The sequence below is a fragment of the Semicossyphus pulcher genome, unplaced genomic scaffold (genome assembly GCF_022749685.1).
Source record: "Semicossyphus pulcher isolate SPU_LCO1_2020_fin unplaced genomic scaffold, fSemPul1.0.p SCAF_26, whole genome shotgun sequence".
In the NCBI taxonomy this organism is placed as follows: Eukaryota; Metazoa; Chordata; class Actinopteri; order Labriformes; family Labridae; genus Semicossyphus; species Semicossyphus pulcher.
Window position 1 is genome coordinate 1,699,703 of NW_027211700.1, and position 16,718 is coordinate 1,716,420.

Consider the following 16,718-nt stretch of genomic DNA (forward strand, 5'->3'; position numbering starts at 1 on the left):
TCAATAATCTCACGATGCTAGAGTTCAGTGTCGTTTGGTTTTAAAGTTCCCACTCTGTCGTGTTCACGTGAGAGCAACACAAGAGAGAACAACACAGACACCATCTGAGGCGTCCCGTCTCTCCTCCTCTCCTGCTCGCTCTAAATTGGTTTGTAAGTGTGCACGCTGTGTTTGTGCGCACACACACACACACACACACTTCCTCCACCCTCCCCAACCCCACGCTCCTTTGCTTTCCCAAACATCCAATCATTGTCCATAACCCGTGCCTCTTCACTGCGAGGTACTAGCTCCTTGACCCAAATCAGATGATGTCTGCACACACAACACTCTCATGCACACACTCCTTACAAACACACACACACACGTATGGTTGGAGTGTGGGTGTCATCTGATCTGGTGGAGCTGTCTGACCCCCCCCTCCCCTCCTCCCAGCTCCTCTTGCTGGTGTCTCAGTCCCGTCTGATGAAGCCTTGTAAATACTGACATGCTGTAAACTTGTAGATCTGATTTCAGGGTGCCGTTTGCGAGCGTTCCTCCACCTGATTGTTTTCTCATGATGATGTTTGTTGCTTGTCTGAAAGGAGCCTGTGTGTGTCTCAGCGCGCAGACATGTTCTGCTTCTGTATGCTGTTCCTTTTTTTCCCTCCTGGCTGCTGTTTCTTCCTGCTGAACACACTACTTGTTGCCATATACAGCCTGTTACACGCTTTAAAAATCTCACTCTCTTTTTTTCTTCTCAGCTCTCAAGTTTTATGACAAAATTAGAAAAGTCATGTCCTGGGATTTTTCTTTTCTCGCTGTCGTCGAGCGTGTGTTTTTTTTAGCTCCCTGACATGAGAAACGTCAATAAAAATACAAAAAAGCGTCCGAAAAATGTTCCCAAATAGGGCTGTTAATAAAAGCCTCCCGTTAGCTTGCGGTTTGGGAGCGGGGGACCGGGCAGGAAGCCATTTTCACACAGGCCGGCCTGACCTCGACTCCTCGCTCCGACTGAAAATAGCAGACGAGACGCGAGATCGAGAGAAGGGAGCAGGGGGAAAGGAAGAAGATAGATCCCTCTGCTGCTGCGTTACCTGAGAGAGAGAGAGAGAAGGAAGGAGGAGGAGAAAAAAGACCTGATGGCTTTTCCACCAGTCTTCCGATTCCTTTGCAAAACAGTAAATCTTGTGAAGTTTATTTTCTTTGCAGCATCTGTGTTTTATAAGGGCTCTTTTAATTTGTTTTTACTCCGTCCAGTGGGGGATCCCCGCTCCTTCTTCTTCTCCTTTTTTTCTTCCCCCCTTTGTGTTCAACCCTTTTTAGCCCTCCTCGCCGTCTCTCTTCTCCTCCCTCCTGTTTTTTCTCTCTCTCTCTTCTCTTTCCTCCCACTGTGGAAGTGAGTGTTTTAATAATGATACTTTGGGGAATGGGGATGGTAGAACAGCTTTCTCCTTCTCCCCCCTCCCTCCTCTTCATTCTTCTCCTTCCTCTGCCTTTGCTTTAATCCCTCCCTCCTCTGACATGTCTGGGAAACTTGGAACGGACGGTAGATAGTGGCTACAGGTTCGCTGATCTTGGTCTGTTTTTATAGAAATATTGAAGTATTTTCACTACTTAAAATATTAAAGTAACAGAAATATTTGAATTGTTTTAATATGAAAATATAAACAAATAGCAGCCATGCAGCGAGTACATCTGCTACCACAGAAGAAGAAAAAAACTTCCTTTATATTGATTTGATTTTACAGCATTTTTTGTTGTTTTTACATTTATTTTATCAGTGAGTTTAGATTCAATACAAATGAAATACCTTCCATGGAGGGACACCCTGAGATGAATGCAGACAATCATGTAAATATCGAGTGTTATTTAGAATCGCTTTAAACAGATAGAGATGTTAAAGGAAGAGCTGTGTCATCGGTAGTTAACAGATGTGTATTATCTCACTGCATGCGGTCATTATACCTGCCTCTAACAGGTTGCAAAGTGCTGATTATTGTAACACAGTTTGTTTTCCTCTTTGGTGGAAAGATAAACAAATGCTAAATCTGCTCTCAAAACAACTTAAAAAAAAGGTTTGGCCTGAAGTGAGGTGTGACGCGACTTAAATACCTCTGTGTGTATTTATCTTTGAGCTCTTGATGTTCCCCAGTCGGCGCAGGCTTTAATTCTAAGTGACGACAGATTTGTGCCGTGTTGAAAGTGTTATGTAATGTAGTAAAAGCGACGTGTTAAGTTCCTCTCTTCTTAGATTACTGCTGCGAGGTCTTTGAGAAAGTGACTCAGACACATGTGAAAGTGGAAAACACAAACAAGAAGGGCTGAGACATTTTAATAAAATATCTAATTACCATGATCTTTACTTATTTTCAATATGATTAATTTTTTACACCTTTATTCTCATTTTATTGAAAAACTAATTAAAGCTCGTCCTTTTGGCGCCCCCTGTGGACAAAGCTGTACCTCTTTGCTGATTTTGTCCTGTTGATGCTGAAGTGGTGGTTTTTAAACAACACGAACGTATGCTGCTTTCTTTGACAGTCATACGTTTCACTCACTTTAAATTTCTGCCCTGGAAAATGTAAAGGCAGCGTCATCTGACACCTACCCCCCCGCCAGCTGTTTCAGGCATTACAAATAACTGTATAGAAATAATCATTACGTCGCTGATGGTCTGGTTCGTTGTTGTGGGTCATATAGAGTCATCAGAATTAATTTCAGTCTGTTTCATAACCAGTGAAAAACTCCTCACAGGAGCTTTAAGTTGATGATGCTGTGTTTTTCGGAGTTCTGTACTGATCTATTTAATACTCACGTCTGTGTGTGATGCGTAGGCCAGAACATCTGCAGCACAGTATTTAAATGAAAATGTGATTTTGACACACATTTCACCTTTAACAAATACTGCGCCTCCTGCGGTTAGAACAGTTCAGCAGGCCGTGTTGCAATTTCAATTAAATTTAGATAAATCGACAAACAAGCCAAATAATCTGAACAATGATGAGTTTTCTTTCTGGACACACTTGATGCCACGGGGAAAATTCACTTGGTATATATACATTTACTCTGCACGGCCTGTATTCTAATGGAACAAGCTTACACAGTCAAAAGTAAACAATAAACTGTGTAATGTATTTATTTTATATATAATTATTTTATTTGGCCCTTTTTTATGCCGTTATTGACAGAGAGCTGTCAGTGGATACTAGTGTCAGAAACAGAGGAGGAGAGAGTGGGGATGACACGCGGCAAAGGGCCGAGGGTGGGAGTCTAACCTGGACTGTAGCCTCTGTAGATGGGACGCACGATTCAACTGCTGAGCTAAACCGGCGCCACGTAATGTGTGGTGTGTTTTTAAGGAATTTGACCTTCAGAAATCTGCAAGAAGATGTGCAGTTAATACATTTCTATTTCTAGTCTAAACAGTATTTGTAAGTTCTTCTGTCCACAGCATCGATCTGTGAGGAGAAGTAGATCCAGCATTAGACGCGTGGTCGTGTTCATCCCTGTGAGAGCTGCTCAGCAGCTCACCATGTCTCATGTGCTCGACTCATTTACCTGGATCTGAAGGAAAGCTTTAACATCACTCACTATAGTTTATATTAAACGTGCAGTTAATTTAGTGTTTGTATTGGGAAGTTAATGTAGAGAAGAAAAAGTATCTGTGTCTCTATTTGGGGAAAATAAGTCATTCTGGGCCAGTGTGCATCGTGTGACGAAACAGGAAGTTGTCATACCACGGTTTGGGCACTGGCTTTAAAGCCTGGTGCACTTCATCTACAGACATTTGCTGTTGGTGTTTACACTCTGAGTCATTCAATTCACATCTATTTTTTCAGAGGCCCTTTGTGAGCCCTGATCCAAATGCCCGTTCTAAAGTTTTGTTCTGCTGATACAAAGTTTTTTGCACACTACGAGTGAGTTTTGTCTTTTTGGCCATGAAAATGTTCAAATATAAGTGCAGACAGAGCCTTTAACGTCTTCCCCTGCTGGGACATCATATGTTTTCTTCCCTCTCTGTCTGTAGCCCTTCATCTCACAGCTGCAACATCATCCTCAGCTCCAAGGTCTCTCCTATTCCCTGATGCATCACTCATCATGCCACCTGCCCAACCTGCTGCCTACTAACACTCCCTAACTCTGCTCCCCTTCAGACCTGCTGGACTTTGTTTATCCTTGATCCTCTCTGGCAGAACAATTCAAATAAGACACAGTGTTTGTGTGCACAAACAGTCTTGTCCTTTCGTACGTCGCCTCCTGCTTGGATTGGATGCAAATTGGGTATTAAAAGAGTGGAGAGAAACATGATATGGCGTGACCCGGGGCGGCTGAGGAGAGAGAAAGAGTGCGAACGATAGAGAGAGAGGCTTAATGCGAGGAGAGAATGCAAATGCTGTTGAGACAGGGAGGGATGGATGGACGGACAGACGGAGGAGAGCTGGATGGATGGCTGGATTAAAGGAGAGCGAGAGACGCGGGTCAGGTGACAGTGTGACTTTTTGGCAGGGTCAGAGTTTTTCTCTGGATGACGGCGACAGAGCTGGATTTGCATTGATGGATCTTCTTTCCATGGGGATGTCATGTATCAGTGCCTGGGCACATCACGCCCCGGTCATTAATCAAATCATGGCCTCCGAATAGAGCTATCTGTCCGCCAGGCGCGTCTCATCTGTCTACCTCGCTCGCTCTCTCTCTCTTTCTCTTTGTAGTAACCCTGGTCAGACTTTTTCCTCTGTGGCCTCCACTGTACAGAATTAATCTAACGCTTCTGAATAAATACAATTAAAGGTTTAATTCTGGTGTTTAAATCTGCGACCTTGTTCTACAAGTGTGCGCTCTAAATTACTCAAAGTACGTCCACGACAAGTTCTTGTTTTTGCTGCTGACAGGCTCAGATTGTTCCTGTATGTTTCTGACAACATTACAAAAAGGAATCCTTAAGACAATGAATTTTTTATCATGTTACTATTATTTATCTTTAGCAGTAACAGCTGTTTTATTGCGCTCTTCAACGCCACCAGGCTCCATTGATAAAAAGACTAATTTAACCTCGTTGAACACAGCAGTCGCTGGTCTCCTGCTGCCTCAATCCGTTAATATTTTTAATATTCTTTTGTTACCTTTATGTTTTTAATAATTACTTTGAATTATTTATTGTGCATTTGTTTGATGCACAATAACACAAATATTGCAACAGACTGATTAGTGGTAGAAAAGCAACTCCTGTGATCTGCAGGATACAATTACTATTTTTGTCAATGGGGTTTGGTGGCTTTGAAGAGAGCGATGTAACAACTGATTCTGTTTTTACTTAGTTATAAGACATTATAAGACTCTGACAATTAATAAAGCCTATCAGTGGCGTTTTTGTTCCTTTTAGGTATTAGACTCTTAAATGTGCAAAAAAGGCCCAGGTGTAAAAAAACACTGGAAACGCTCGTGCAGTAAAAAGTCTGTAAAGTTACATTTTATTAGTTAAAATTGATTATTAATAAAACCGAAGCTACAACGTCAGTACTGAGTTAAAATCTAAATGTAAATGTAACTCACAGTTTTTTAATTCTATATCATCACAAACAGGAAAAGACTGTGTACACACAGATGCTTAAATCCATGCACTAATGCACATACATGGTTCTGTTGTCTGAACTTCATGTACTCGTGCACAGGCCTGACTTTCACCCCCACTGCGAGCTGCAGGTTTAATGTAGACACACCCTTAATCAGTTGTTTGCATATGTCTGCTCCAGCCCTCCGTCTATGAAAATAACAGCCAAGAAGTGCAATTTCACAGCATTACATTTGCAAGAGTCTTTAATAGCATCCTGACAGAATGCTGATATTTACACAGCTGCTCAGGAAGTGACGGTAAATCAACCTGTATGATGTCAATCATTTATCAAGCATATCCACTTTGTTTACACTAAAGCATTACAATTAAAGGAAAAAAAACAGTCCTAAAATATAATTACATGGCCACAAAATGAAGAAAATGTAGAGACCCACTCTGTGAAATTTATAACAACCATAAAGAATAAAGTAAAGCTGGTCTGAAGTATCGTGAGGTTTGCACTTAGTGTAATGCTTCTTTTTAGGGAGTTATTATGGCTTAATTATCCCTTCACCACATGTGAGTGTGTTTTTCTATTTCTAATAATCAATGAAAGATTTGTTTTGACTGAGAAAATGCAGAAAGACTGAAACGAACATTATTAAACTGATATCTGTGTATGATGAACACAAAAAGGGAAGTAGATTTAAACATTTCTTGCAGCTTTATTTTGTTTTAAATCTTTTTACATTTGATATATTTTTATCATCTTAATGTGCAGTTCAAGAAAAAACCCATTAATTTCAGGCTCATTTTAGCACCTGGACTCGGTGGATTAATGTCACCACTTTTGCATCATAGAAGCGAAACTTCCTCGTGATGAATGTCCCCCCATTTCTGTCTGTCTGCAGCCCCCCTGACGTGCACGCCCCCCCGCTGTCTGTCTCTCAGACATCCAAGCTGTCTTTTTGTGTATCATCTTCTGCCGGTGCGTGATCTCCAACACGTTCCACGCTAACTCACAGGGGGGGCTGCGACAGCTCAGGACCCTCTGGCCTTGAGTGACAGCACGGCATGACGGTTTGGTCAACAGGCATCATCACCCCCCCGTCTCACTGCGGCCACACCTGTTCTACGATCCACAGCGGGGCTTATTTTTAAGGCTGGGGGGGGCGGCGATTAATGCATAGGAGCAAAAGTGAAATGTCCGATTTGGAGGTTAAATTCATCGACACCCCCACCCCTAAATCCTCCCCTCTCAGCTGAAGCACCATTATGGCTTTTCAGGCTGCTTCCTGTACTGAGTTTTTCCTCGTCTTCCCTCCACACAAAAGGTGGCTGCCCAGCTCGGGGGGTGTAGCACTTCTGCTACGTGAAGGGCTTTCAGGAGCAGACCTCTGTTAGTCTGACCAGGAGAGGAGCAGGAGGGGAAATGAAGGCCAGGTTTGTGTAATGGCCTCCTCTCCCCCTCCGAAGGTCACGCAGCTTTGTTGGCCAGCGGAGGTCTAAAAGACAGGCCTTTGGAGGAGCACAAAGCGGAGGTTTGGCAGGACTAATGAAACTCAGAGGTACACGTTAATGATCTAAAAGACTGGACCAAAACACTCAGCAGTCCCTTTCCGCTCGCATTCAGCCTCCTCTTGATCGCTCCTTCCAAATAATGACAAGGCACTCTCCTCCTCTACCTTTATTGTAACCTTTGATGTCCGCCTTGTTTTCTTTGTCTCCGCGCCCCCCCTCCCTGCTTTTCATTCCTTTATGTCTCGCGGCTGTCACTCATCTATTAAGGCAACAAATGGAACAAGGGAAACATTCAGAGCAGTGTATTGTGGTGCACCCACAGGTTTGCTCTTTATTTCTTTTCAAAGCACTTGAACTTGGAATTTTCCTTGGGCTGCCCATTGAATCAGCGGGATTCAGGACGCGTTCTTTGTTGTGTCTATTGTCGCAGGATTACAAACATATTTGTTTTATAATCCCCATTTATTCTCCTGCATTGTCAAATGTTTCCATGTGACTGTTTCTTTTCCTCATTGTACTTATTAAAGGGACATTCCAGTATTTTATTTAAAGCCTGCGCTCTGTTCTTCACATATTTTAGGGTCTATATGAGCAAAAAAAAAAAAAATGGCTGCAACGTTATCTTTCAGGGTAGTTACAGGAAATCTAGTTATAGTAAAGTGTCTGGCAACATTGCAGAAAGGATCCCTACAGAGACGGGCCTTTTTGTTAACTGTTGAACAGCCTTTACATCGCTCTCTTCGGACCCACCAAACTCCAAAATCATTTTAACATGCAGAACACGAGTCGCTGCCTCCATGAGTAGTTTTTGTGTTTGTGTCTGACTTTGGTGTTTAAATGGTTCATTCTGATGTCACACAATAAGACAAATACATATTTTGGGGTCTAAATTAACTAGTCACTAAACATTTTGGAATTGCCTCGGTGCTTCAGCTAGCAGCCACGACGCAGGCTGTCATGGCTGTAACGTAATGTGTTAAAGTGTCTGACAGCACTACAGGAAGGATCCCCACAGAGCAGACCGTTCTTAACCAATGAACAGCCGTTACATCGCTCTCTTCAAAGCCACGAGAGTTTGACTCAAACATTTTACTTTGACGTACATGGAGCTTTTTTTACGTGTTATTGTGTGACTTTGGTGTTTAAATGGTTCTGATATACATTTGTGTTACATAATAGCACAAAAAAACAAATAGATCAATATAAAATTAATCTCTAATGTTTTAAGTTTTTTCCAGCAGCAGCGTCCCTAAAACACACGTTTAACAGGCTGTAGTTAGTTCGTTTTTTTAGTAGAAATTACAGGTGACATTTATCTAGCTCTGGTTTATTTTAGACCCAATTCTTTGCTAATGAAGTCTCCAAAATGTAGTTGCAGGTAAAAGCAAAACATGCCTACACTAGTGCTGTCAAAATTGACCAAAAATGACATTCGATTATTCCTTCTAAAAAACCACAAAGGTTCGAACGATTGAAATATGTATTCACTAGAGGACACAGCAGTACAAAGGGACACAAACTTACGTGCAAAGATTTATTTATTTTAACATAAAAAGATCAACTTTGGCTTCCTACAGCTTCCAAAATAAACACATGAAATAATTTGGTTACGGTAGGACGGACAGTCAGTGCTCAGAGCGAGCTGTGCTGCGACAGGTCAACATACCTACACCTGTCTGAGAGTCTCTCTCTCTCTTGCTGGGATTTGAATTCTCTTCATCATTACCACACGCCACACAGCTGTTGCAGTAGCTTGTTTCAGTTCGACTAAAGTTAATTATTAACGTATAAAGTGACACTGTGATGCGTTCAAAGATGCTCCGTGACCAAGAGAGTCCACGCGAGACCACACGAGAGGTTCACGAGGCAGCTGACCAGTAGTGCACATCGAATATTCATTTTAATAATGTTTTTTATTATAATTCAGTTATATATTCAAATGTAGAATATTCATCAACAAGCCTGCACTACTTCAGATATTTACTCACCAGGGTCCACTATAATCTTTTTCTCATCCTAAAAATAAAGATTCAACTAAAATTGTTGGATGTTTATAACCTTAACGCTGCCTTGTCATGTATGGTTGTAGTTTATAATAGATACAATAAAACACCTCCTAACAGATGAACAGTGAGTAAACCAGCAGCTGTTTAGGGTCATCGGGCCTTCGAGACGCCCTTTGACACGGCCTGATTATGTTTGGTCTGAGCTCCATGAGATATGTGAGATGTGTTTCTCTGCATCCTGTGTGTGTGTGTGTGTGTGTGTGTGTGTGTGTGTGTGCGTGCGTGTGCATGGGTGTGTGTGTGTGTGTTGAACCAGTGTGCAGGGCCCGTTGATTGGCCTTGATTAACAGACTGCCAGGCACTAGAAGCAGAGCTAGAGCCTTCGTAATGTAGCATCTTGAGCTGGTTATTTCCAATCATTCCACAGGAGGCCTTGAACCTGTGTGTGTGTGTGTGTGTGTGTGCGTGCGTGTGTGTGTGTGTGTGTGTGTGTGTGTGTGTGTGTGTGTGTGTGAGAGAGAGAGAAAAAGATCTATAACTCAGAGGCTCTTTTCCTGGAGAGAGAGCTTTTTCACTTGTATAAACGAGGTCCTCTGCTCGGCTGAATTTAAAGTGAATGAGTCAAATTTCAATTGAATTCAAACAGAGAAATGCTGAGTTAGCATTAGCATCACAATTAGCATCTTTAAAGGCCACTGAGCAGAAAAGGGGAACCTCTGAGCACTGGAAAAATGAATAATGTATAAAACTACAATGTGAACATTACCTCCTGATTCACATGTTCCTCTGCGATGTCTCTGGCCTTGCTCTCCTGGGAACATCCGGCACTCTTCACCAAACATCACATGTTTGCTAACGCCGTGTTTCTGTGTGTCTGCAGCCAAGCTGAGCAGCCAGGACTCGTACAACAACTTCACCAACAACAACATGGGGAACCCGCGTCTGTCCCCCCTGCCCAGCCTCACTGTGGTGCTGCCGCTGGCTCAGATCAAACAGCCCATGACTCTGGGCACCATCACCAAACGCACCGGGTAGGTCCCGCACACACACATGCACAAATATACACACACACACACACACACACACACACCTCTGCCTTTAATCTCCACAGGGACGCCTGTTTATGAAGCACATCTGCAACACAGCCACAGGATGAAATGACGCAGCCTTAGTAGGACACTTGTCACTTGTTCAGTTGGCATGGGACGATATGAAAATGCTAAATTATCCAGATAACACTCAAACTGTTCTTACGTATTAAATGGCTCTAAAGCGTGCTGGAATCTGTTCTCTGGACAACAAATCATTTCAGAGAGGACAATAAAAATGTAATCATAAATTACAGGGTCTCCCAGCATAAATAAATCAAAATACGTCAATTTCGGACTCTAGACTCTGAGAGAGACAGGATGTTCATTATTATCCAGGTGATCAACTGCATCTTTAGTGTTTGTAAATGCAATCCATGATATCATCTTAAATGGTGCACAGCACAGATCAGGCCTTTTGAAGGCTTTATTAATGTTTAACAGTTCATGAATGATGGAACTGTAATCATATTATATAATGTATAAATACACAGAGTGAAACATCCTGACAGTGTGTAGAAAAGCATTTATTAACAGTCTCCACACGTGTCAAAGTCATTCACAGGCAGGTTAAAGCTTTTTTTTAAAGTAAATGTTAAAACAATTTATAGATTTCATTACATCTTGTTATTTAAACCCTGATCTGCCTGTTAGCTCCTCTAAAGTCAGTGGAAACTACAATCTGTTGGGTCTGATTGCTTTAATAAATGTGTTTAACATGTATGTAGGTGTTACCGGCCCAGAGGTTCATCTTTGTCTATGAAAAGAGCGAGCAATCAGTCACTTCTCACGGCCTTCATCATCGGCAGAGGCATATGTTCTTAAATACATTAAATCAAACAACATAAATCTTTAAATATGTATTTAAAAAGTTCATATTTTCTATGCTAACAGCGATATTTAATTGTTATTTATTCATAATGGTTTTATAACAGGTCTGTCACAGGAGGATTGGTGTTAAAGTGTGTTATTAACTTTTTGTTATAAACTGTTTACAAATGCTGAATGGGTGTTTAATAAAGAGTTCATTTTTTGGTTCTATAAATAGTTAAATATTCAAGACAAATCATAATAAAACAATAAAAAAGAACATATTCTTTATTATCTGGGCTTCCTCAGAGCAGCTGTCGTTCCTGCACGATGTTCACTCTTTGTTGGACTTTCAGTGCCAGTGTTATGAAATATTATTATATACAGCTTTAATCTAAATGTATTCATAAAGAAAGATAATGCAGGTATAATACACCACAGAGTGTACAAGTTAAACCTTTGTAATATATTGTCTCCACAGAGGCCGAGGCTTGTTTTCAAACCTCTCTAAATTTACAGTTTGGCCGCTGTGCAGGGAAATTTAAATCACACTGTATTACATGTGTAACTCTGCTCTGTGATTTGCTGTCTCTTCCCATTCATCATGCTATAAAAACACTGTATTGTGTCAACAGTGGCCTCGTGTAGGCCCAAGCTCTTTCCTCTCACACATCCAGCTGATGCTCATGGACTCCTTTTGTCTCAGGCCGCCACCTTTTTGCATAGGGGTAATGAAGCACAGCACACACGCAAACTTGTTGTTCGGCTGTTTGGAAAACGGGTAAAACACATCATGCGCATCGAGAATAGAATGAACCTTGGAGATCATATTTACGTCACAATAAAAGCAGTTAAGCCCTGCTAGCCCGCACGATAAAAACAGCTTTTATTTTGAAAGTCCGACAGCTCTGCTCTCGTGCGCTCTCTTTTTAAACCTGGATCTTTGCCATGCATTGAAATCATGTAGTTTTAAGACCTTCAGCATCTACAGGCCGCTGCTAAGTGCATTTACATAGAGTACAGGTGGCTCCACAAATATGGGCCGATTTCAATGAATTCATTTAAATGTCATTTTCATGCCCTGTTTGAATGGGAAATGCTATAATGGTTCAAACAGACGGCAGGGGATTAATTTCCCCCGTGATATTTGATAAGTGACCTCCGAGGATGAACACACAGACGCGATGCTGCGGTCGGGACATTTTCCGACTCATTAAGACAGCATGCAAAGTTCAGTTCGTTTGGAGAACGTATGATTGCTCCTGGGCTTCTGTGGTGTCCCGATAATGAGGGTATGTTTATTATGATGCTCGGCCCACGGTGGTTTGCATTTGGGTAAAGCAGTTGTAATATTTGACTTCACACAATGTGCGTCCCAAAATAGATGTTGTTTTCGACTGCTGTGTTTTTATTTAGTTGTTATTGTGGCGTCTTTGCTTTCTCTTGTGTTGCCGTACCTTTACTTTCCTGCTGCACCCACTTCAGTCCTCGTCATGCGTTACGATTGTTTTGTTAGGTTCTGTCCTCCGCCGTAACATTTCAGGGCGTGTTCTGCTCCGACTGTTTTGCCTTCATCGTTGGTTTAAACAGTAATCGGTACCTTTATTGTGTTTGTTCAGTTTCCTTCTGCTGCTTCTTTCTGTGGTCGTTCACACCTCTCAGGTGTTCCTTTTCATTTGTGTGGTTGAGTTATTGCTCTTAAATAATATGCAGGGAGACGTGGACCGATAAGACTCATTTTAACACTAAAACAGAACATTTTATATTCCAGTGTTACAGTTTCATTTAGCTGAAGCTTTTACCCAAAGCGACGTCCATCTGAGAGTTAGTACAACACATGCAGCGATCGAGACGGGAGGGGACGGAGTCAGTAAGAGCCAACAAACAGCTTCAGGTGCGATCGGACACAGATGCTGACAGGAAGTGCACAGGGTGTTATTTTTTATTTATAATAATCACATATAATCATAATCATCAGCAGCATCAACAAGGTCAGTATAGTCATCTGACCTCTTTACTTTAATTTGATAATAAATCAATAAATTAAAATTCATTTCATTTAATTGATTACATAAAATAAATAACGCATATTAATCACACATTATTATATCTATTATGTATATCTATATATCGATTAACTCACCTGACCTCATATGTCTCTGATCATACAACTGTGTGACAGAACACCTGACACAGCGTTACCTGCTGTTTTAAAGCTCAAAAAGGTGCCGATGTCATTTTGTAACGATCAATCCTTCTAAGACGCTACATCGTTAATAACACACCTCATCCACACGCGGCTCACGGGCTGTGGATTGTGAGAGAAAATGTTTAACCTTTGCACCTTAATAAAACAACCTGCTGAGAGAGAGGAGGGGGCGGGGCCAGCAGCAGTGTGCAGGTGTGTCGGGGGACTGAAGGGAAGCACAGAGATCAGATTGAAGTAGTTTGTGAATTAAGACTTAATGAGGTGAAGAAGAGACGACAATTAAAGTGCGGAAGTAAGAGATGATGATCAAGTCAATTTATATTCACAGAGTGCATCATCATGTGCAGTGTGCTTATTAGCACCATGTGCAGTGTAACTTAAACGTTCCCTTTCTTGTGCAATATTACGTTTCATAATTATTGTGTTTTATATAATGCACGATCTGTAAAGTCATCATGTCGTGCATTTTACGTTTTGAACACCTCTTATCACTACAGTGTAATTGCATCACTACTTTCCTTTCAGCTTAATTTAGTGAAGAACTTCTTCCGTGGAGTCTGTTAGCTATATATCTGCAATAAACTGTTGTTTCCAGTTAAAATAATCTAAACTTTCTTCCTTGTCATGGGATGTGTTGGCGATACCTTCATAAAAGCAGGCAGCCAGCTTTCTTTGTGTAGGAATTCTTCAAATATTCCCAGTTTCCCCCCCCATTATCGCTGCTCCAGAAGCCCCTCAAACAGCTGTATGTGCTCTTTAGGACATTATCAGGCCTGCTTCACTTCTCCTCCATCCATCCGTCCAGTCCAGAGGAGGCGTCAGTATTAATGCATCAGGACATGCAGCTGTGCGGCCTGCTCCTGCATGCACACGGCTGCACCAATCCACCAAACCCCCCCCCCCACCCACACACACACACACACACACACAGACACACACACACACACACACACAGGGAGTGAAGCAGCAGGTTTGGCCCCCAGAGTGGGGGGTGATATCATATGGTTTCACGCTATACTTGCACAGGAGTGCAAAGGCACCATCTGTCTGTCTGTGCAGGCAGCGCTCTCCCTCTTTTTTATATACGTGTGTGTTTGTGAGTGTGTGTGTGTGTGTGTGTGTGTGTGTGTGTGTGTGTGTGTGTGTGTGCGTGTGTGTGTGTGATAGAGAGAGAGAGAAAGAGGAGCGTCCGGCAGCTGTATTTACACCTGTATGAGCAGATCCCTGTTGGCAGGGCGGCAGAGGAACACACCAGCTGCTTAACCTACATTCCCTACCAGGCGGTCTTTGTGTGCACTCTGCCGTGACACACAGTCACACACACACACACACACACACACACACACACACACACACACACACGTTGATGAAGCTTTCCCCCCTTTGTGTGACCGGGCCGACTGCAGAGATACCTTCATACACCCTGACACAGACCACCAATGTGCGGCTGTTTTTCTTCAGTTGCCTCAAATTTATAACATCAAAGAAAACCTCAACAAGTTCATGCCGATCCCCCTCCTCTAGTAATTTAGATTTTGGTGTTTTCCCCCTGTCAAACTGTGTGTGTGTGTGTGTGTGTGTGTGTGTGTGTGTGTGTGGGGAGGCGGTAGGGTCGGATGTAGCTCAGCATCCGCCTGATAACCCCTCCTGCAGACGAGGCCAGGTCAGGGAGTGTGGAGGAGCACAGCCAAGCTTCTGCTAGTCCTCAAAGCCTCCTGGGAGTCCCGAACAAGGAGAGGAGTGTCGGCTCTGACCCGGCCTCTTGTTTCCTGTCGGCCATATTTGGCACAAGGTTGGCCCCAGATGAATTAAATCCCCAAGGAAGAAGAATCCAAAGATCCTCTCTTGGTGAAATGTTACTGTCAGAAGTTAATCTGTGAAAAAGATTAGGAGAGAAACACTCAAACCGCTCCGAGGACTGTCTGCCTGTCCCTGCAGTGACCAGAGTTGTGTAAGGGTAGATTTAACTTGTCAAAAATGCCTGACAGCGATAAATTCGGGATTTGCAAGCAGACAAACTCTCGCACACTTATCCCCTGCTACACACAGTCTGACTTTAACACGGACAAATGAAAATCCAAATGGAAAGATTGTCGCACACAAAACAAAACACCAGCATTGACTAAATCCCGCTGATGACATTTTCAAGCAAATGCAGCTGGAGTGCAGGCGAGGTAACGAGAAAGAGAACAGCGAGAGAATGAGCGGGACCCTGTGACCCGCTGCAGATGTGCCCTCAGATTACTGTAATACGTGTGTAAGAGCCGGCACAGCGCTGGAGCCATTGTCTTACATAGCCTGAGTGACACCGCGGTTAGGAAGGGGCTTTAAGAATGCCCGGCATCACATGGCAGCAAGTAAACCATTTGCACAAATCACCTCGCGTCCCTCCTTTTTAATGGCCCAGGCGGAGCTGCTATTAGGGCCAACGGGTTAAGAGATGAATGTGTGAACGATTATTCTCCGGGAGTGGGGTCGTCGCCCTCACAGGTCGATTACTCTCCCTCTTCCTCCCTCTTCTCGTCCTCTTTCTGTGCCTCTCACAGTCTTGCATCCCTTTTACTCCGCTGACCCGCGTTTAACCGATGTTTCCCAACATGCCGCTGACCTGCGTGGGACTCCTTTACCGCCAAACCTGCTGGATCAGGCGCTGCGTCACATAGCCGGGCGGTCTTTGTCTACACTGTGGTCAGAACTGTTTACTGCCAGCTCGACACGGCGGACAGCTTTCCCAACATGACCTCATTCTGTTGTTTTATTCTCAGCAGTGTGCAATTTGACATTTGACACAAGCTTAAATGCTGTCTTTTGATATAACAACACATCTGTATTGTTTGCATGAAAAAAAAACATCACAGCTTATATAATCAACCACTTCAAGTTACTGCAGAAGGAAATACATCATCGTGGTCCTTTGTAGTGGAAATACAGAGACTCAATGCAGCCTGATGCTTTATGACACCCAGATTTACCCTTTATTCAACCAAAAAAAATAATATTCTGATTTGAAGTTGAGCTAACGTGTTGCCATGAGCAAATATTCTGCAAAGTGCATCTCCACTGAAATGCACTGCACTCCTCTTAATTAAATGTCCACAAGAAGTCGGGGTGAGCCGATGTGTGAACGCAGCAGGTAACACTCAGGAACATTCACGCATGATGATGTTTATATCACGTGAATCCAGAAGAGTGACACAGAACAGGATGAATAAAAAAATCCGAGGTTGAAGAAGGATTGTTGACAAGACGACAGCAAAGATGTCTGCAGCCTGGAGAGAGGAAGAGATTCAGGAGCTTCTGGCGGGGAACGAGTGTACTTTTTAAGCCATGTCCTGCCTCATCAGACCCCCCGGAAAATCTCGGATATCAGGAACATTTCAGGGGCAGACTGTCTTTAAATGTTCTGGAAATTGTCAGGAGTGCATGTGTGAAAAGGGCTTTTGAGTAAATGAGCCTTTTCGCCTCCAGCTCCCGCAAAGATGGCGACGGCCAAGATACCAAAATCGAGGCTTTAAAGACAGAAGTCCATCAACCAGTTGGTGACTTAATGA

General features: G+C 42.8%; 1 protein-coding gene across 1 annotated transcript in view; it reads left to right on the plus strand.

Annotated features, from left to right (window-relative positions):
• The window catches only part of bcas3 (BCAS3 microtubule associated cell migration factor), a 347,859-nt gene that overhangs the window by 82,396 nt on the left and 248,745 nt on the right, over positions 1 to 16,718 (plus strand). The window contains exon 16 of the mRNA XM_069676560.1: positions 9,941 to 10,091. Coding sequence (XP_069532661.1) covers positions 9,941 to 10,091 — 151 coding nt within the window. The remainder of the gene's footprint in view (positions 1 to 9,940; positions 10,092 to 16,718) is intronic.